The 21,989-nt window shown below is 37.7% G+C and overlaps 1 protein-coding gene across 2 annotated transcripts in view; it reads right to left on the bottom strand.

Annotated features, from left to right (window-relative positions):
• The window catches only part of RFTN1 (raftlin, lipid raft linker 1), a 95,093-nt gene that overhangs the window by 27,296 nt on the left and 45,808 nt on the right, over positions 1 to 21,989 (bottom strand). For both annotated transcript variants that reach the window (XM_071561044.1, XM_071561043.1), the window contains exons 4-5: positions 16,557 to 16,665; positions 4,130 to 4,553 (exon numbers count right to left, since the gene is read on the bottom strand). In XM_071561044.1, the coding sequence (XP_071417145.1) occupies positions 4,130 to 4,553; positions 16,557 to 16,665 (533 nt within the window). The remainder of the gene's footprint in view (positions 1 to 4,129; positions 4,554 to 16,556; positions 16,666 to 21,989) is intronic.

The following is a 21,989-nucleotide window of genomic DNA, read 5'->3' on the forward strand; positions in this document are numbered from 1 at the left end:
AATCTTACCACAAATTTAGGAGGCGTTGCAGTCTGTGGATCATGGCCATTAAAGTATTAAATACGTTGGTTTTGATAACACAATGTCATGGAACCAGCCAATAGTAGTCTCGTCTCAAGAAAATGCAATGAATCATTCACATAGAGACTATGCTAGCTGGTTCATTGATTTACTCTGGATCTGAGCAAAGGTGCACTATTAGCACAACAGCAAATGAATTTTAAAAGTGGAATTGTGAAGGGTCTCACAAAAGAGAGTATCTTTTGGACTCCGCTCCGTATCTCCTCCAGTATATCGTAGGAGCAGGTACAAAAAAGTAACAGTAGGCAAAAATTGTTTTTGTAAGCAAAGCTGAGCTTTCACAGCCCTTACATGGAATCAAGTTTAAAAGCAGATACACCTTTTCAGAAGGGCACAATTGTAAAATGTTCTGGATATTATTATTTTTCTTACTAGTGGACATGGAAATAAACGGTAAAATTTCTATTGTCTTCCAAATGCCAAAAGTTCTCCCAAAATATATTAATATAAAAGATAGACATGAAATTCCTTCATTCAATAAGCTCCTCTTGTTTCCAAGCTATTATAGCCTAACCTCAAGTAAAAAGAAAGATGTCTTGAGAAATTCTCTCTACAAAACATCACTGAGCAAGAAATAGCGTGTAAACTGAAAAGGGTATCAGTAGGGAGATGCTCAGAAACAGGCTGGCAGCACTTGAAGAGAAGGGTGCTGGAAGCACAAAAAGAGACCTAATGATCTCAGAAATGAACCATAATTCTAACAAAGTAAAAAGGAAGAAACATTGATGTGACTCCTCTTACTGTTTACCACTTGTTTAGAAAGAATGAAATTATGATAATTCCAACTCAAAAGAGCACACATAGAAAGCTTCTCTGGTCACGTTGATTCTGAACAGACTCATGTTGGAAATGGAGACTTTGCATATTAAGACACTAATATGAGAAGCTTGACACAACCTGGCAGTGTGTGTTGATAGCCCTGAGAGCCAACGCTACCCTGGGCTGCATCCAGAGCAGCGTGACCAGTAGGGTGAGGGAGGTGATGCTGCCCCCCTGCTCTGCTCTGGTGAGACCTCACCTGGAGTGCTGCATCCAGACAGGGATCTGTTGGAGTGAGCCCAGAAGAGGGGCACCAAGGTGATTATGGGGATGGATCACCTCTTCTACAAGGAAAGACTAAAACAGTGAGCGCTGTTCAGCCTGGAAAAGAGAAAGATCCAAGGAGACCTTAGAGCACCTTCCACTACCTAAAGGGGCCTACAAGAAAGTTGGAGAAGGACTTTTCCCATGGGCATGGAGTGACAGGACAAGGAATGATGGTTTAAACTGAGAGAGAATAGGGTTAGATTACATATTAGGAAGAAATTCTTCATGGCAAAGGTGGTGAGGCATTGGAACAGGTTGCTCACGGAAACTGTGGCTGCCCCATCCGTAGAAGTTTGATGGTACTCTGGGCAACTTGGTCTAGTGGAAGGTGTCCCTGCCCATGGCAGGGGCTTGGAAATTTATGGTACTTTAAAGTCCCTTCCAACCCAAATTTTCCATGATTATACCAACAATAGCAACTCATGAAACTGAAAATCCATAAGGAGATGGTAGTTTGGATTTGACACTGGATTGTTAACAACATGCATTTAAAATGGGTGGGAGTCAGTTATGACTTGGTTTGTCACTGCATAATACATCAGTCTAACCCAAGCCACAAAAGACAACAGTTGTCACCAGTGATCCTGAATCCTCCAGCATGGACAAAGACACCTTTGGTTTGCTTCTAGGGAACACAGCACTTTTGGACATACTGTTGGAATGTCTGTTCACAGACAAATAATTTTCAACATGCTTTGAAGAGCCCTTTAGTAACAGGAAAAAAGAATGGGCACTAGAAAACATTCATGAATAAAGTGAAGAAGCGTAAAAACAACACTTAAGTAGTGTTAAACCAAGAATTAAGAACAGATTTAAGATCCCACAAACAGTAAGAAATATTAACTTTTTTTTTTCTGAAGTTTTATGTAGGGAAGAAGGAGTTTAAGAGTGGTAACCTCCTATGGAACACGTAGGGGTGGGAAAAAAAACAAACCACCAACTGATGCTTTCAGTCTTCACGCTCCCAAGGAAGGATGGAGAACTGGTGCCAAAAGCTGAAATACATTTTCCATATGAGGAAAAGGGAGTGCTGTAATAACAAAAATTCATACAAGAGTAATAAAGAAATCAGCAATCTTGTACAGGATTTGGAAAAATCCTACTGTAGATGAGCTGTCACATAAAACTGCCTTCTGAGACCTTCAGTCTTGGAAATTATTTGCATAACTCACCAATTAAAAAAATAAATGAAAAATTACTATAGAAAAAGCACTCAGAGAAAGCAAGATAACTGAGGAAACCAAATGCACTTTTAAAACAAACCCTCTTATCTGACAAATCAGCAGCTGTAATAAAACCCTTGTGAGTTCCGGACAAGAGGTGGTAAGACTGAAGATGATCTGCTACACATTGTGTAGAAATGTGAAGAACATGGTTATGTGTAGCAAAAGAATTTTAATGTTCAGTATGGAGAAGAACAGCATCAAAAAGGATTATTAATCTTCCACAATTAACTCTCTCATAGACAGCATATATAAATAGAGAAAGAATTAGTATGATTAGACTTGGAGATAACTACAAAACTAAGAGAGGTTTTATGTGTAAGATTCTAGTGTGGTGACCACCCTTAAGGGTGTAAACCAGAAGAAACTATTCAAACAATAGCTGTGTTTTGGCCAAATCTAGATGCCCCCTCGCCCAACAAAAATTGAACAAAGTACGGTGAAAGGTTACTAGAGGGTGATCCCACAAAGCGAATTACACCAAACTGCACCGGAAACCAAGACAATAGTCCAAGGAGAGCACAATGCAAAGTCATTCTTGGTCCTACACGCAATTCCCAAAGGGGTAGAATTGTTTGACTGCATCGAGGTAAGACTTAAAGAATGGGGATAAATTAAAGCCAAGGACAGTACCAGCTTTAGAAACTCTATATACATTCCCCTTGAAAAGATTTGTAGTTCATAAGGAAATTAAGGAAAATGGTAAGGGAAATTGGTGTAAACATGGTTTTCTTTGATTTAAACAAACATAGGAAAGAAAAGTATTTTGAGGTTTAAACTGAAAATGGGGAAAGAATATTTTTTCTGATCCCTTTCAATTTTCTAATTACTCTGGTCTACATCTTATTTTGAACTACAGTTCCTGCTACAGAAGTAACCCCTCAGCATCAAACACCTTATGAAGGTTATTTTGGGACCTGAGCTGAGAGTTATGGTCTTTGATGGCATAAAATCACATTTAAAAAGTGGAAAGTATGCCTAAGGAGAAATATGTCAAAGAGATGAGAAAAAAAGAACCTTCTATACAGAGAAAAATCTTTAAAAAAAGAGAGGAAAAAAAGAGAATTGGAAGGCAATTAATTAGAAGCCCCCACTACCAAGAAGACCTTTATTATGAATTAGCAAACAAAAGTCACTAAAAAAAATAGCAGGTGATTTTCAGTAATTACAACTCTGACTGTAGCACTGATGCTGAGCCTGACTATTGGATACTGGGAGACTTCAGAGTCCAGATCACATATATTCCTGCTGTACCTGATGTGGTTTAAATTCCATCTATGTTCACCTGCTACAAAGGGGCTAACTGTGATAAGGCTTTGCAACTTATTCCTTCTATTGCTGCAAAATCTTGTCAGGCAGATTAGCCATGCTTTTTATTCGAACAGACAAAAAGGATGCAAAGATCAAGAGCTCTCAGGGTATAGCAACAAATACAGAAACGAACCAATTCAGACAAACAGCAGACAAAAATAAGTCCTTAAACTCAGACATACATATGGGCCATAACAAAGCTTCACCTGCTTATATTATCTCTTCCTTTGCCATTTGAGTTATGCTCAAGTTGTTGTGAACTATGCAACCATGCTGAAATCAGGTTAAGTGGCTCATTTGGGGCATCTTTTCTTCACTATCACAGTGGTAATGTCCTCCCTGCATCTCCAACCTACAAAGGAGCTGGGAACATAATTGTGGCAATTCTAACCTGGCTGTTATGTATGAGAGGTCACTACAATACTTACTGCCAGTAAGTGGTTTTAAACATCGTGCTGGTGTTTCATTCTCTGCCAGTCCATTCGTCTTGTCTGATGCTCCTCTTGTATTCGGGTTCACATGTTCAAACTGTTCTTCATTTCCCTGCACAGACTTGAGATTCAGCTCTTCAGCAGCTTGTCCTTCACCTCTACAGCCCGCTCTGGATGTGGCACATTGGTCAGCACTTTCCTCACTCTGTGCTGGAGTACTGCATCCATTAATGCCATCTATTTTCTCACCATCCAGTGAAGCATGATCCTCAGGGTAATTTGAAACATTTTTATTATCTCTTGATTGCACAGAGTTGTTACTGGCAGGTGTCAGGGAGGCGCTGACAAGACAGTTCTTTTGGGAATGGTACTGAGGTATAATTCCAACAAATTTCAAGCCTTGACTTGCAGCATCTTGAATCTACAAGTTGAAGAAGATTAGATTTTTAACTGTCAAGCTGTCTTAGCTAAATAGAAACACAGAAAATAACACCCTTCAAGGCAGCAAGCATGTCATTTTGCTACTTTTGTCCATTACCACAAGAAATTGTTAGGTTGTATTTACATAAAAAGTTATTCTAAAGAAGCAGAATGTAAAGGTCCTGAAACCATCTGAAATAATGTGAAAATGGAGGGGGGGGAAGAAAAAAGGAGAAAAATAGAGAGAAAATACCTATATATTTCTTCACAAGAGATAGAAGTATCTGTTTGAAAAGCTTATTTATTATAAATTATTTGAAGTGGTATTTCTTACAAAAAACTTGGTATCAATGTTAAAAAATTAGAGACTTGCATCTTCTGCTGTATTAGGTGTGTGAGATTGTGACATTTATGCAAGAAAAGATTATTAATTATCTCTGTTACATGCACAAGTATAACAACAGTTGTTGTTTGTCCTATTTTGGATTGAGGCACAAATGGCAAACTTTCACATAACGAGCACATAAAAGCAAAGCTATTTTAATACGCCACTTCTGGGAAGATACAGAACTCAGAATAGAAAAAGGCACTGTGACATGAGCTAAGGAGAAGGAAGAAAAAGGAAACTAAGACGATCTATCATTAATCCTTTACACTTTATGTAAAGGAGGAAAATGAAGGAATCAAATCACAAAAGATCTTAGGAAAAAACACACTGGGCTAGTAGTAATGACAATTAGATAACGCCAAAATTAACTAAGGAAGGTTTGAGATGAAGCAGAAAGGGAAATCTCTTTCAGGCAGACACAGCACTATGGATGCACCATCCACTCCAGTCGCCAGCCTCACACCCCTCAAACCCAGGAGAAGCTGCAGTGCGAGACAGACTTCTGTGAAAACATATGAGTGTCTACTGCTTCATTTATCAAAATCACTCACTGAAATAAAAAGGTTTTCACATAATCTATACACTTGATATAATGTACAAATACACATAAATGTTTCAAAAATAAATGCCTTGAGAATGGAGAAAATGTTTCACTTTCTCTGAACACTATGTAATTCCAGAGAGAGTGTTTTAATTATTCTTCTACATCAATTTGGCATGAACTTAGGAGAAACAGTTCAGTGCAGTTTTTTCAATAGAAAGTATATAGGAAGAATTTTGTACAACTTTTTTTTCTTTTTAATTTAAGAGGAAGCTCATTTCTGCATCTTCTCTACCCAGAGAATGAATCATTTACTTCCTGGTAACGTGTTACCTGATTAACAACAAGAACTTCCTATTTAAAACCACTATTATTTTTCCCATGTTAAATTAACTCTTGATTTCATGATCACAGGAACTTAAGACAGAGGTCTCCAGGAAACGAGGCAATGCTCTTCACAGGTGTTTAGCCTGGAAAACATGGAATGCTGACTTAATGAAAGCTCATTGGTAAAGAGGACAATAACCTCTAAGAGGAAAATAAAAATACCACTAGCAGTGTCCTGATCAAATGAGTATCTGTCTACAAAGAAAATTAGCATGTACCTTGCTCAGGAAGGTTTAATAATAGATGCATTCATAATATGCTTAATGGTCCAGACTCTCCACTGTAACTTAAAGAATACTTCTTTATATAATCCATAATAAGAGTTAAAAACTCATCTCTTATCACTCATCTACAGACACAACACTACATTTGTTTAGTAGGTTGCAGGGCAGCTAATTATAGAAATTTAGTATGCAACTGCTAAAGAGTTTGAGGATAGGACATACATAGTCATTTTACTGGTCATGGTCAATAAAGACTGCTTGTCAATCTATAACCGACTCCCACGCTGTGCTTTGGATGAGAACATTTCACAGATAATGTAGCAATGTTTTAAAGTCTTGGCTCACTAAAAAAAACCAGGTTTGTTCTAAGGAATACCTGATGCTGAGGTGTTTCTTCTGAGGCTCTTGTTCTGAGAATGGAAATGGGAGGAACTAAGAGCTGAATTGTAGTCCATGCTGTATAATCCTAAAAGTTTGGCGGAAAAGACTGGAAAGTCTGTATCTTAAAGGCCCTTTCCCAACAAGTTAATAGACTGTACAGAACACAAAAGCTTATTTAAACATAAACTTTAAATTTTCCCAATTACATATGGTTGAAACAAGCATCTCATTATTTTCAATAAAGCCAATTTAGCAGGAAATGCTACATCAACAGTGTGATGTACAGTGCAGAACACCAAAGTGATGTATCAGCAGACACAAACAGTCACTCCTTTCAAGTTTCCACAAAACCATGAACATGCTCTCATTAGAAAGTATAAAGCCTGAACATTTTCAAACTACAAAGACAATTTGGTTTTTTTTCAGCATCCTGTTGAGAGCTTAAATAGTATGAAGTTTTAATCATCTTCACATACAGACTGAATAATGCCATCCAGTACACATTTACATTTCCTGTTTCCTGTATTTCAAATATTGAATATTTTAATTATAAAAAAACCCAAATCAAAACCAAACTTCAGTAACCAGAGAGGTTGTGCCCAGAAGCTACACAGGACAGAAGGACCATTTCTACCAGGGACCTGCAGTTTTTGGACCCTCTCAGGCATCCTGTGCTGGTACACGCAGACAGATATTTCTGTTCCAGTCTTTTGGGAAAATATCTCAGCAGATGCAGTGTTAGGAATCAGCAAGAGGGAAATGCACAGGAGAAAACAGGGGTAAAGCTGAGCTGAATGGGAAGACTATGATGCTACTCAGACAGGATCATCCAGGACATATTCCAGATCAGATAAACAATGCAATTACTTGTCTTTGTGTGCCAGTTTAGAGCACTAACAAAGAGTACTAAGAAAGGTCCATGTCATACTGCATTGTATGACTAAATGTGAGGAAAAAGCATAAAGAGAACAACTGCATCTCTACCACTTACCACAACAGACAAAAAGCTAGACTAAAAATGCCCTTACATTAGATGATCTATACTAATTTCAAATGTTTTACTGACTTTTTTTGTACTTAAAATATACTATATACTTGCCCTTTACATATTTGGATATTCTGAAAAGGGAAATTCCAACAAAGTTGAAAATAAAAAAAAGCATCTTTGCTTCTTTCCCCAGATAGGAGCAGAAACTGCTTGGATTATATTAACCACAAATACAAGACCAGATCTCCATCACAAAACATGCTATTGTTCAACCACAGAAGCAGAACTTACTTATTTCAATCTGGATAAACCCCAAATGGGTACATCCAAATTCATTTGTAACTGGATTGCAACAAATTGCATTGATGTCAGTTTAAAAATAGAATCTGCATAAAGAAGGGGTGAAATTTCATGTGTACAGAGGGCCAAGGCAGTTACAGAATTTAATGTCATCTCTATAATTTGCTTGATTAGAAACCTGGCATTTTCCCTGAGGGGAAAAAAATGACAGATTTAGCCTTTGCTGTCTGTGACATAAATATCAAATCTCCCACGAACTTTAGCAGGAATAGAAACAATCACTGTGTCCAACCCCAATGTCACTACCTTAATTGAATTTTAGCTGGAGCGCCTGTGTTAACATTCTTAACATTTGTGAAGTGTTACTGTTTATTTCAGAACTGCCTGACTGCTCTTTCTATACTGCATTTGGAAAGAAAAGGAACCACTGGCAGCACAACGCAGTGTCACTAAACATTACGTTGATACAGCAAATTTGTATCTCACCTTTTTAATAATTCTAATTAGAAAATGGCTGACAGTCTAAATTAAAGATCTGCAAAACCCCAACTGGCACCAGTATGGCTGACTGATTTCTGGAAACTACCTGGTTTTAGTCTATACATCTCACAGCCTTTTCAAATCTATTTTGAATAAAGACACTTGGCAAGTCCATTGTACAGCCCATATATTGTTTGTGATTCTGTGTTTCCTGTTGCACTATCAGCTCTGTAATAATCTCCTATTGATAGATAGTGAGCATGATGCTACTCTTATAAATATGGAAACTCAAGGATATGGATCCCATGCTGAACAGAATCATACACTTTTGTCAGCTTCAGCAATTGCTTGCAGGGAGATCCTGATGACATCCCTGTGGGATGGCACACAGAAAATCAAACACTTCCAGGCAGCTCAGGATAGGATTCCACCCACATCAATAAAAATGCAAAATAACAGAGATTTAAGACTAAGGATCTCTCTCAGATAAGAATTTCAAACAAAGTATTTAATAATTGTTAGAAATTTTCCTTAACTTTTCCATGCCAGGAGCTGGACATTTTTGGGATGCACCTAGAGGAAAAGCAGTTTTACTAATGTCACCAAGGCACTCCAGTTTACAGCAGTCCCAAATGGTCTAAAGGCTTGCACTTTCTCATTATTTGGAAAAAACCCACCTTCAAAAAGTAGGCATAGGACTGAACATGTCTTTAATAGGCTTGGTATATGGCCCAGGATATAACAAGATACTGAAAGAATTTAGTAACAACCCAGTAAAGGGGCTGCCACCAATATAAAATGTAACCCAGACACAATTTACAAAGAAAATATATAGCAAAAGTGTGCTCAGAGAGAGTACAACATTTTCCAGGAGCAATGAACTGATTTTCTGATGGTCAGATGCATTTAGCCAGCTCTGCTGTGAACTTAGGGAAAGATTGCTACTTAGTCCCACTGATGGGGAAACACATGGCCTTGGAAACAACAGCTGATTAATTTTGCTCAGAGCTATCTATTTAAACGAAGTATGAACTTAGTCAATTAAAAAAATGCTTGTCTGTTTGTTTATTTATTTGCTGTTTTGATGAACACATTAGATATCATTTTGTGCACCAGAAACCAGATGAGTATATTTTTCTACCTTCTTTTTCAGGACTCAAGCAAATCTCCTTTAACAAAAGACAGCACCAGGAACCTCCATGCAAAGAACGTGAACTTGTGGTTTGAGGAGAATGCTACGTACTGCATGCCAGGAGTGGAGCTGGGAATGTATGTTCAAGACTACAGTCTTCCCACTATGCTGTCCTCCATTAGTATGTAGTAGTACACATTTCATCAGAAATATTGCACATCCCCCTCCTAGCTTGTTCATTTCTGAAAACAGATGTTTAAAATTATGACAGGCTTTTAGTTTGCCCCTGGTATTTTCCTTAGGTCTCACATGCTCCTGCCTTAGAAGACAGCAACAGTCATCAAGAGTTTACTGCTTATTTTAAAACCAACTAAGCTTAGCTAATGCTCTGAAGGAGAGATTTAGTTCTTTCCATATGACTCAAAACTTTTGCAACTTTGGCATTTTTGCATCTTCAATGCTACATTACAAAAAAGATAATTGTACTAATCAAAGAGCAAAGCATCAATTGCCAGTTGTTCCTCTGTCCTATTACTCTGTGTTGTCACTACTTGCAGATGTCCAAATCATCCAACCTTTCTGTTCCATCACTTAAGCCTGTACTTCCCATTCATTTTTAACCTTTTCCAGTTGACATTGGAAATTTTGAATTTGAGATAGATAGTTCAGGTACATATACATATAAGTAAACATAAAGTCAGCTTTTAGAAAGTAAAATCCCAGTCTGCATTCAGGCTTTCAAATTACCAAATATTTTCACTGTTAATTACATCAAAATAGGCCATCAGGGGTAAAATACTGGAGGGGTGCATTGGAAAATGTTACCATAATTCCAATCCACAGAACAGTCCTTTAAGCAGTGTTGTTGACAGTGTTTGTATTGATACTTCCAATGAAAACCTTGGCCAGAACTTTAGATAAGATTATCAGAGTGAAACTGACAGATCCAACAGAAGAGAGCAGAGCCCAGAAACAAACACCAAAGGTAAAATCTAATCTTTCCATCTTTGCAGTACGAAGCCCTTTCATCAGAATCATTGATTTGCCATTTTAAGCTCTGCATTTGCAGTAGAGCAGAACAAGCCAGTGAAGAGGGCAAGGAAGCAAGCAAGCTTTGCAGTTTTACAACATGCTCATTGGTAGTAGCCTCTGCAAAAGGGAACTGAAAGCTACGAACAGTGCAGGGAGAAATGTACTGAACTAGCTACTACAACTTACTGTCACACTGAGTAAAAGAGAGGACGGGATCTTAAGGCAGTGCTGTAGGAGATATTAAATTACAGTGAGCTCTGTCTCCTGCTACTTGAGCCAAGGCAGGGGTGAGATTAACAACTTGGAATTCCGCATTATTTTGACTCCTGAGAACAATATAACCATGCTAAACATGTAGTGCAGCACAGTACACGTACACTTGCTCCTTTTAGCTCATCATTTCACCAGATGACAGGCCTTGAAACCAGTGTCATCCTTTGTGGTCCTGGGTGTGATGATTCTTCTCAAATTATCTCATTTTAGCACCTGTTTCTTCACTAACAGCAAAGGGTGAATATTGTTGGCCACAGGCTACAACGGTTTGGTGAGTGTGGTACCTGCCCAAAAGCCACATAACAGAGCTGCATCCTCCCACTCTTGCCCTAAACTCTGAAAGAAAGCCCTGAAATTATTCACATAGTTTTCAGATTTACTCCCTAAAATTTGTTTTAGCCTTGGGATAAACTGCTAGAGAGCAGCCAGCTAGGCTCACTCAACTGAAATACTTGACATACACTGTTTAAAAAAAGTCTGTGGAAACTTGTCCTGAGCTCTTGCTCTAGAGAACTGGCATTTTCAAAATGCAGATCATGTCCTGTGCAGGAATCTTTTGCAAGAAACCCCTACACTAATGGGTGACTATAAGTAAGGGGAAAATAAAGATTTACAGAGGCATATAGTTGAGTGTTGTACCTAAGAACCATTTTAGCAACTAGAGATAATGTGATTCAAAACTGGGACAGTGGTTTAGTCCAGCTCTGTCCTAGGTGATGAAAACAAAACAAAAAAAAAGGTCAGGAAAATGTAAATATTTTAAAAAGTATGAATTCCATCTCCAACTTACAAGCTTTACATTTAATTTGCAGGCAACACTTCATTTTATTTTTAGATCAACCAAAGAGTGTATCTTTAAAATCACATTGTTTCATCAAGCCATCTGTCACTCATAGCCAAAATTACATTTTGAACAATTTGCACATATTTTATTTTAGCACAGTATAAAATATCATATTTATTGTTATATAAAAAGTTATTTTTTCCCACCAGACAGAAGTAGCAGCATTAAAAACATCAAGGATACCTATTTTTATCTTGGACAAGGGGGATGACTCTGAAAGCTGCTGGGGGCAAAGGATTATAAAAGCACAGCCAGGCTCCTGGGAGAGTCCTGAAAATAGTTTTGCAATGTCCATGGAAGATATATATCAACACCACTGTTATAGGGCTTAGTCAAAAGAACACAAGTTGAAAGAAGCTTAACCAGGAACAGATGTTTCCCTTCACACCAGGCTGTTTAAAATACAATATATGCTATTTTTTAACATCTCTTATTATATGTACACTTACAAAATGTTAACAGAATGCACTTTAATAAATATTATCACAGCAGATTACAAACAGCTGAACCACTGATGTTGAGTTTCAACTTCTGCTTCATGACCATATCTACTGCTAACATCCAAATACTTTAAAAAACAAAACAGGGTCTGTTTGCACTGAAAACACGCAGAAAACAAAGCAGTCAGCTAAGGGCTCAGCAATGGTTTTCATTACAGTGCATTATAGAAATAAATGTTGCATTGTTCTTTTGCAAATACTCTGGAGAGTGAAGGTTTTCAGGTGGGATTTTTAGGGTTTGCTTTGAGGATGGAAATGACTTTAGAATAGATTGAGATCAAATCTAGGTAAGCAATCCTAGGCAATAAACAGGACTCTGGAGGGGTCATTTTTTTACCCACAAAAGTAAATCTGTACTGGTTATTCATTTGAAGAACAAACCTCTGAGCTATATTAAAGACGCCATTTTCCCCCTCTTCTATCTTTTACTGCCACCTGCTCTGACTGTATACTCCAGGAAATTTCTGAACAGGCCAGCTAAAATACATCTCAAGTAAACAATAATGCTTAGGATTACCATAACCATCTAAGGAACCTTGGCATCAAAAGAGCAATTGGGAGACTTCACAGAAGAGGTCCTTGTAAGACTGCAATAACCAAGTCAAGAAATCCACCAACAGACTAGTGCTCTCCAGAACACAAATTGCATCTCCTTGTTCCTTCCAAAAAAAGAACTCTCAATGCAAAGATTAAGAGATGAAGAATAAGTAATGACAAACAGAAAGAGACAAGAATGGGAGAAATACTGGAACAGCTATATAAACCCCAGTATTTTCTTAGCTGTTATAAGTAAAAAAAGTTATAATATTAGTAATTTTCACATTCATTATTTTCTAGGAAATTGCAGACTTTCATCTTCTCATTTGCTTTTCCTACTGTTGCAAACACAAATAATTATATCTATATATAAATACATATTATTATGGGGACATGGATACATTACACATCTTCCACATCTTCTTGCAATTTCTTAATTAGATGAAGTGGAACTGGTTCACTTCTGAAGATGAAAACCTAGTTTTTCATCTGTACTGCCTTAGGTTTGTTGGGAAAAATTAGATTCATTTTTGTGTCAAGTAAGGACAGACCAGCAGGGAGAGGTCCTTGTCTAGCCAAAAACACAAAAGGAAGACGCCTGCATTTGAATTTTAGTTAAGCTGAGGCATTTTTAAACCATGTCTTTCTGTGCTTATCATACTTCCCCAGAGAGGGATAATGAGCCCATGGGAAGAAGAAATATGAACCCTGGACATAGCATCACAATGAAAAATAGTTAAAGTACATTAATTTCTTCTGACAGTACATTATTAAGCAGCTAACCAAGAATCCAAAGCTGCACTTTCTAAATTATAAGGAGTCAAAACTGGGGAGACATGGTACAGATACAATCCTCCACTTCCTAATCTTTCAGCTACCTCACAACAATGTGAGTTTAAGAGTAAGACCTTCTGTCTGTTACAGTTCTTCTAGAGCACTAATTCAGATTGGAACAGAAAACGAAGGTCATGAGACACATATTTGGCATTCATATATGATTGTGTATGCAAAATAACACTTTTCTTGTGATGTCAGCCTAGCTTCTGGTTCCCTTACTTGTCTCCATAGATTCAGAACATCCTAAGGTAAAAAATATGGTAACAGGATAAACAGCAACCAAGTAATTAAAGGCTACCCTACTTGACATGAGACACTACTCAAAGTATTACAAAATACAATATCGTAGAAGTAACAGCTCTGATTTTCAACAACTTCAGAATGATCTGAGTCACACTAATCAGAAGTTCAGAAGTTAGCTTTGCTCATTAAAAAGCAGGTGAGCAAATCTTTAATCTCTGTTTTGCCTGAGAGCTAAGGACAAGAGTGCTAATACCAGTACAGCAACACACTACATACACAGCAGTTATTTCTCTCATTGCTCACAAATTATGCTTCAAGGACTCCATGGGACTGTTTGAGCTCTTTAGGACAGGTTAAGCTGAACTAGATCCACATGGATATCAAAGAACAGAGTGCAGTCATGTCAACATGACTTTAAGGTACAGGAGGAGTGTATTTTATTCAACATCATGTCCCCAGTGCTTAACTGTCCCCTGTCTTGCCATGGCCAGAAACCACAGTGGTGGTTTCCAAAGTAGCAGAGAGTGGAGAACCGGGACAGAGGCCAGCAGTGCAGAAGGATCTCAACAGCAAAGCACAGGTTTGACCAGAGACACACTTTGCTTCAGTCAGCAAGAAGCACTCTCCAGGTGAAATAACCTTCTTCTTTCTGTGCAACTCCATGGAATTACAGAAACAAAAAGCACATACCTATGTTGTAGGCCATTAAAAAATTGTTTTGTGTTTGCAGAAGGAAGCAGTTAATAGTCAATATGAAGATACATTTTCAATGCAACAAAAAGTCAGTTGAGGAAAGTTACTAAAATTGCATCCTTGTTCAAACTCCAGGTAAACAATACTTGCTCAGCAGTGCATAATAAAATAAATAAAATTAATTTTCTCAGTGTATTGGAATATTTTGTTGTAAGCTCATGGATAAAATTTTGAGAACTCATTTTGTTTTTAAAATATGGCTATTCTATTTGGTTTGGGGTTTTTTTAAATATATAGTAATTTTCAATGCAGTAAGATGGTAAACCTGTGCTAAAAACCTCTGTTACAAAGAGCTCTCTGATCAAGGGTTTGCCTATTCAATTAAAACACACTATTAACTTCAATTGTGTTCTACAGTTTGAGAAGAATTATAGGGCTGTTGTTTTCAGAAAGCGAGCAACTACCCTAACAGCTTTTTGTTACTACTTTGTTTGAAGAATATTCTTTATCTTTCATTTATTTTGTTTGCAAACATCTGGTTTACATGCCCTTAAAAGCAATGGACATTTTCATTGCTCAGACAAATTAGTTAATACGGCAATTAATTCCTACTCCCAAACAAGTCCTGTTCGCTGAGTTAGATTTATATAAAAGTGTTGAGATTTCCACAATGTGTTTAATCAGATACAGACAGTGACACAGCACACACTTGACAGCAAAAGCTTCAAAGAACTTCAAATTTCTCTACATCAAATAAGATCTGAGGATGAACGACATACTCAGCCTACAGAGAAACAGTAAATATACATTCAAGCTATTAAAATTTAAATTATTATCTTTCAAAAAGGCATCTTCATAAGCCCATAATCAAATGACTTCTACCAACAGAAACATTTCCATGTCTAGAAAAGCACTCTAAAGAGTCTCAGAATTGGATATCTATGGAAATAAGATGACTCCTGGATTTGTTTCATGTTAGCCATACTCTTTCTGAACTTACAAATGCAAAGAAATTTTCTGTCGCAATGATGCACAACTTTGCTACCAGTTGTGACAGCTATCCCTATTTTTCTGCTCTGACTCAAAGAACTGAAGAACAAAATCAAGTGCTTCGAACTGATACACAATAACTACACCAGTTTTGCCTAAGTGTAAATATATTGAAATAGTCCAAAACAACATCAGAATAGTAGTACAATAACACAACTAAACCTGAAGCAAATTCATACTCAAACTTCCGAATATTATCAGGTGTTCAGAAAACATCGGTTTGTCCTGATACCAACACGTATGTATCTTTAACTTTGACAATGATGATCAGATAGTTATAGCTGCATTTTTAATCCAGTTTTTACAATTCATTCTAAAAAGGAAAGATTGAAAGCTGACTCCCCATAAAGATCATACAGCCTGTGCTGAAATTTATTCTACAAAATCTTCTTAACCATTATCATTGCAAGAAGGACTAAAGCTAGGGGACTGTGCCTACTCACTGCTCCATGGCTAAGTATATATAGTACTCAGTGCTAGTTTATACAACGTGCAACAGGACACAACAGATGCTGCAAAATTTGAAACATGCACAGTGAATCTGTCTTCACTAAAATGGAAATAACCTGCTAATTTCTAGTCTGGCAGAATATTATAGTGTCAAAAATAATTTTAAAAAGAAGGCAACAAAATAAGAATTGCCATCTTCACTTCAAATCCCCCAGTGTGTATATAACAGTTCATAGACAGCAACACTATTCTGGATGACAAAGGGATTTAGGTTACCAGTACCATCCATCTCCAACTAACATCATGTGATACTGAAACAAAACTTAAATCTGGGGGTTTTCTGGAGTTAATAGGCCTTTCAGGTCAAGCCAACAGGCTATTTTGACAGTAAAATGGAAACTATATATATTGTTCCAACACAAAATGTTGCACATTATAGGACCACCTTCTACAACAGTAGCTTAGTTGCCATCACCTGTGAGAGGTCATTCTGCTGTGACAATAGAAAGAATTTTCTCATAATAACAAGATCAGACTTGTTTCTCTCAGTAAGTATAACTGCCCTCCAGATACTTATAAAACACCAAATTCTAGTGCAGTGTTTCAGCTGGACAAAGTGTATATATATCCTTATTGTCAAATTGATAGAACTAGAAATAGTAATTATAGTGCAAATAAAAGCATACTGTGTTTTGGGGTTTGCCCTCCCCTTTTTTTTACTTACTTTCTTAATAAAATCAGGCATCTCCTTTTTCTCTGAAAGGTGGTTAAAAGAGGAGCAGCACTCTACCTCCAAGACATAGCCTTCACTACTGATGTCACCTTTGGGAGATCTAAAGAGGCAGACAGAAAAAAAGAATCAGTTTCTGTTGTTAAGACTGGACACCCATACATCCCATTTTTAAGTATTTCTCCTGGAGAGCTAACCTTGAGACAAAACATTGGTCCCAATACATTCACTCCACTGAGGTCAATACAGTTCTGACAAGTGGCAGCTACAGTGTCTCACCTACCTGCTGAGAGAGGAAATCACACCAGTGACTATGGGTGGTGGAACATTGCAGGGACTTCCAAATTTCTTTATCTGTCCAGGAAACACTTTGTCAGCCTTCGGCATCTATGGCCATTACCAAGGAGATGCACAGGTGATGTAACTCAAAATACACACAATGACAGATCCCAGGGGCCCACAGGGAAGCCTGATGCAGGATGTGTTTCACAGACAGCAATTAAAAGTAACTCCTTCTCTTATCTAGCAGCATTCCAAGTCAACATTTAAGAATCAGTGGCTAATCAAAGTAAGTCTATCCTTAAGTCTTACCTTATGCTTTGTTGTTGAGAAATTTAAATCTGTGTTTGAAATCCCTTCTCTTTCAGAAGACACTAACTCCTAAAATAATACAAAGCGTATGGTATCTTCTGTACATGTTGCAAATCAGCACTGTGGAAACATGGTATCAGTCAAAATACACCACGGGAAAGTTTGGAAGTTCCCCTGAATGTTCTTGAGAAACAGCCTGGGGCGTGGACTGCAAACCAGTGCTACTGAATGCAGTTTTCATCTCCTCTGGACTGTCATGAAAGGAAACTGATACACCTGATCAACAGAGGGTATCTAAGGAATGGTTTGTTTCCTCAGTTCTTTAGGAGAACATGCAGAAGAACAAACAAAAACAAAAGCTAGCCTGCAATTCTCAGGCATAGTAACAAAGTAGTTATCTAACACCCCATATGGAGAATTAGAAGAGCCAGTGTGAAGAACTACTGTGGGCCAGCAGTTATCTGATGCGCTGGGTACCTCAGTACAGGAAGAAAGGTACAGAAGTTTGAACTGAGAGCACTAAGAAAGCAGCAAAACAACCAAACAAGGGCTTTGCAGAGGTGCCATCCTTGGAAAAGCAAGTCTGTGCAAAAGCCCTGTTCTGGGGACTGAGATTGTGTGACACACAAAACACACTTCAGCTACAGATGGTCCCAAGGGCTTTCCCAAGATGCTAACAGTTCACTGGAGCCATGAGATGCGTAGGCTGCTGACTGCAAACTGGCAGTGTGTTTCCTAGGCAATACTGTAGGAATTTTCTGAAGTATCACATGACATTATATTTTGTATTTGAACCTTCCACTTCCACACAGGCTACACTCTCACTTCATTTCTCTTATCTCACTTAACTGTGGGACAGGTGGTACCAGACTGCATTGCTTGGTAACACTGAAGTCCTTTCCATAGTTGTTTTTTCCCCTCTTTTCTAGGTGTTTCTTATAACCTGTGGTCCCATTTTGTACTTTATTCTGAACAAAAATTTTAACAAAGCATTAGAGTCCACGAAAGCTCTCCAAACATCCTTATAGGATTTACAGAAGTCATTACTGGGGGACTGAAAGTATTCCATCACTACTCTTCTGTAACAGGAACACATAAATTAAGCCGTGAGAACAACTGTGTCAAGAAAATTTAAAAAACAGAACAAAACAAACAAACAAACCCCAAAACATTTTGTGAGGGACAACATGTGTACTGCAGACAACCATTTTTGCTGATTCAGATAAAGTCCTGGATAAAATAATCTATTCTGTGCAGATTTTCCACCACAGACAAACTCAGTGAACTCAAGAATACAGAAATAAACTTGAGAAAGTCTCACTGCTAGAGTACTTAAATCTGGATACGACTAACTAGAATTGTAGCTCCGAGTTCATGTAGCCACATTCCAGATAGAAGCAACATGAACTGGGGCTCTCTAATGTCCAAGCAATCAACAAACCATCGAAACTGCCACCCAATATTGCCAAGCAAAGTTCATACAACATCAAATGGAGCAAACACAGCTCTCCAGTGCTTCAGCTATTGTATAATTACAAAGCACAAGTGGTCTTTTTGGACAACCAATCCCATTTTGAGGGGTCAACTACCAAACTCTACATATGCGAGAAGCAAACATCTCTGGTATTTCCCTCACTGGAATAAGCCACTGTACTCATCACAGCTCCCTTCCAGCCTGGTTGTGGAAGACATACTCCCTTCCCAGAGGCTTTGAAATACTACAGCTCAAATTCAAAGTTAAGACATCAAATCCCAGAAAGTAAGTATGCACCATGCTACATCTGTGCCCACTCTTTTGACAAAGCCTGTTCCTTACACAGTGATAAACTCTAACACTACTGTAAATACTTGCTGTAACACACATAAAAACTTGCTATTCTAATTACTCTGGACTGACAAAGACTGTATATTCATTTTAAGCTCACTGGCTACCTGTAAAAATAAGCTCATCTCAACCTATATTGGTTAGGTTTATATAGAGGTGTAAGGAAGAGAAGTTTGCCCTTTTAGCCACCCTATCCTAATTCCTCTCCCTTAACAGTTCTCTGGGCTCTCATTATGTGAAGTTTTTTGAGGACCCGCTTCCAACTACTCTAAAGGAATTATCTGAGACACAGATTATAGCCATAAAAATATAGTAATTCTTGCTACAACTGCTTAAAATGTACTGATTTTTTTCATATTTTTAATAAGCATTTATTTTGAAATACACTAGCTACTTGGAAATATTCAAGTGAATAGGAGACAGTGAATTCCTCCTCTAAGAGCCTGAGGGCTATCTCTGCACTAGGGCTCATGAAAGGAATTGCATCAAATACCACTGCACCCTGTTAAGAACATTATTTTACAAAACACAGTTAACAGATTCTACTAAAGGCTGTAAAATCCTAAGTTAAAATCTTCTAACAGAAGTACTCTATATTCCCAAGAAGTATTTTTCCATGCTCTCAAGTAAATTATGTCCATATATGTTAAAAGCACGACTTTGTCTAAACTGGCAGTTTTCACCTTTTTAGGAAAACTTTCAAAGCCTGTTACTCTGTCAGAAACAAACAGAACAAATGCTCCAGCTTATTACATGAAAATAATAAATATCTGCAGATGCCACAGACCACAAAAATAATTTTCTGAGCAAATCTAGGTGGGCAAGAAATTATTTCCAGTCTTTATGCAATAAACAATGCATTTCGTACAAGTATCACGAAGTATTTCAGAGATATCATAAAAGTCTATCATTAAACTCTCTGAATATTATTAGTATAGCCATAAGCAGCTAAACATAGGTACATGTAAATTCTATGCTGAACAGAAATTAATACAGTTTGGGTTTATTAATTCAATGGGACTACTTTTAGGATCACATCCGTTAGAAGACATGGAAAAAGTCCAAGGAGCACAGTTCTGTGCACTTGCACTCCTCTGCTCTGTTTTGAAGAGGAAGAATTGATGTCAATCATTTGAGAAATAACCCAGTAACTCATACCCTGGAGACTCTCACCAGTTTTATAGCATAGGATGTTACTGGGGGTCCAATGTACAAGATATTTAAAACTAAACCAATGGATTTACGTAAAGTTGCTTTCCATTTTCCTATAATAAAATATTTCTCAACAGAAAGCAGAAGAGAAATGCTGAGATCAGTTTAGTCAAAATAATGTGTAAGCTCCAACAGTTCAAAAGATCTTCCTTTTCTTCTGGATGCACAATCAGCAATTTCTTGCCTTTTTTTTTCCTCCTCCTAAGCTGGAAGACTCAATCGTCCTCCCTCATTCCCTGAAAACGCTCAGGGGTTTTTGCTACATTTCTGTCCAATAAAAAAAATCTCTAGGTTAATTACGAATGGTCCAGCTCTGAAAGAAGCACACCTGGATACACTAAAGCTGTACTCTTCTTGGAAGCCAAGATGACCGGAGAACTGGTATATCCCAACACATTACAACGTCCTGTACTCACTGTAACACATTTTGAGATACCCGAGAAGGAAATGAGGGACAGTGTGAATAATGCCAGTGCTTCCCTTGCAGAGAGGAAGGGCAGCCTCCGGCCCATCCCAGGAGAGGAGAACCACTGGTTAGCCATGGAGATTTACAGAAAATTTCACTATAACTTGTACACCCTGGGCTTTCATTTGTTTTTATTCCTTTGTTATGCATCTCATTGTTTGTTTATCCATTTTCCTGAAGAAGGATTTTCTGTCACTACAGGTACCCTCAGCAACTGCTACAGACAACCTTAACCATGGGATGGCAGTGTTCTGAGAGGCAGTTTCAGTCAACCTGATGCTGAGCAGAGGGACAGCGTTCACAGGCCTGGCAGGGTCGGGGTGGAGGGTACCCTCAAATGTTACCAGTACAGAAAAGGCTGAGGACCACAGACTTACAAAAAGTGTCATCCTGAATTCCAAACAGCACTTCTAGTGCCACTAAATAAGAAGAAAATACATAGAATAAATAAGATTTTTCACTTATAATTGGAAGTTCATGGGCCAAAATATTTTACGATGGTTGTCTCAGTAGGCTGTCATTTCCTGCACAGCTGTTCGTTGTTAAGCACCACTTCATGGTAGATAAACCATAACCAGCTGTGGAGTACCAGTAACTTACACAGTAACTATTACAGCTGACAACACGGTGTCTGTTACAAACTGGATTTCCAATCCTTTTCAGACCCAAGGATTTGAGGAAGCCAACATTTGGTGCTAATCTTCCTAGAGTTCCCCATGTCCATGAATTTGGCAAGTTGGACCATGCTGGTGAACTGCACAGACACTCTAAAATAACTACTTGATTAAGATGATGTTGGAAATGTAAGTGCAGTTTTGAGATTTTCCACTACAGAGGAATAGCTCCACAGTTCAAAATATAACTGTACATTCATAACAAACTGATCTACATTACAAAAACAAAATAAAACCACACTAAAGTGACAACATGACCAGCTGTTACCTGTATGATTCCAGGTTCAAAATCTACCAAAACTACAGTATCTGAAACCCAAGAAGACAGCAACTAGAGAATCACAGGTTTTATGATGCCCATCCAAGAAACACACCATATTTTATAAAAACAAAAGCAGGCATATTGTATCATGACAGCCTCAACTCTAACCCATGTGACAGTGTTTTAACTTTATTACCTAAACATTTTCTTTAACAGAAATTTTCTTATACAGGAAACCTTATCACTGGAATATGTATTATTTGTTAGTAAAATTTATGAACTTATTTTAATGACAGCATATAGAGTTTCTAGAGAAAAGTTTGGGCATGTACAGATACATAGATGTCTTTAATGTGCAGTGTTTATGATTTTGAAGACACAGATCAAAGAACATTTA

This window comes from Pithys albifrons, chromosome 7 (genome assembly GCF_047495875.1).
Source record: "Pithys albifrons albifrons isolate INPA30051 chromosome 7, PitAlb_v1, whole genome shotgun sequence".
Classification (NCBI taxonomy): domain Eukaryota; kingdom Metazoa; phylum Chordata; class Aves; order Passeriformes; family Thamnophilidae; genus Pithys; species Pithys albifrons.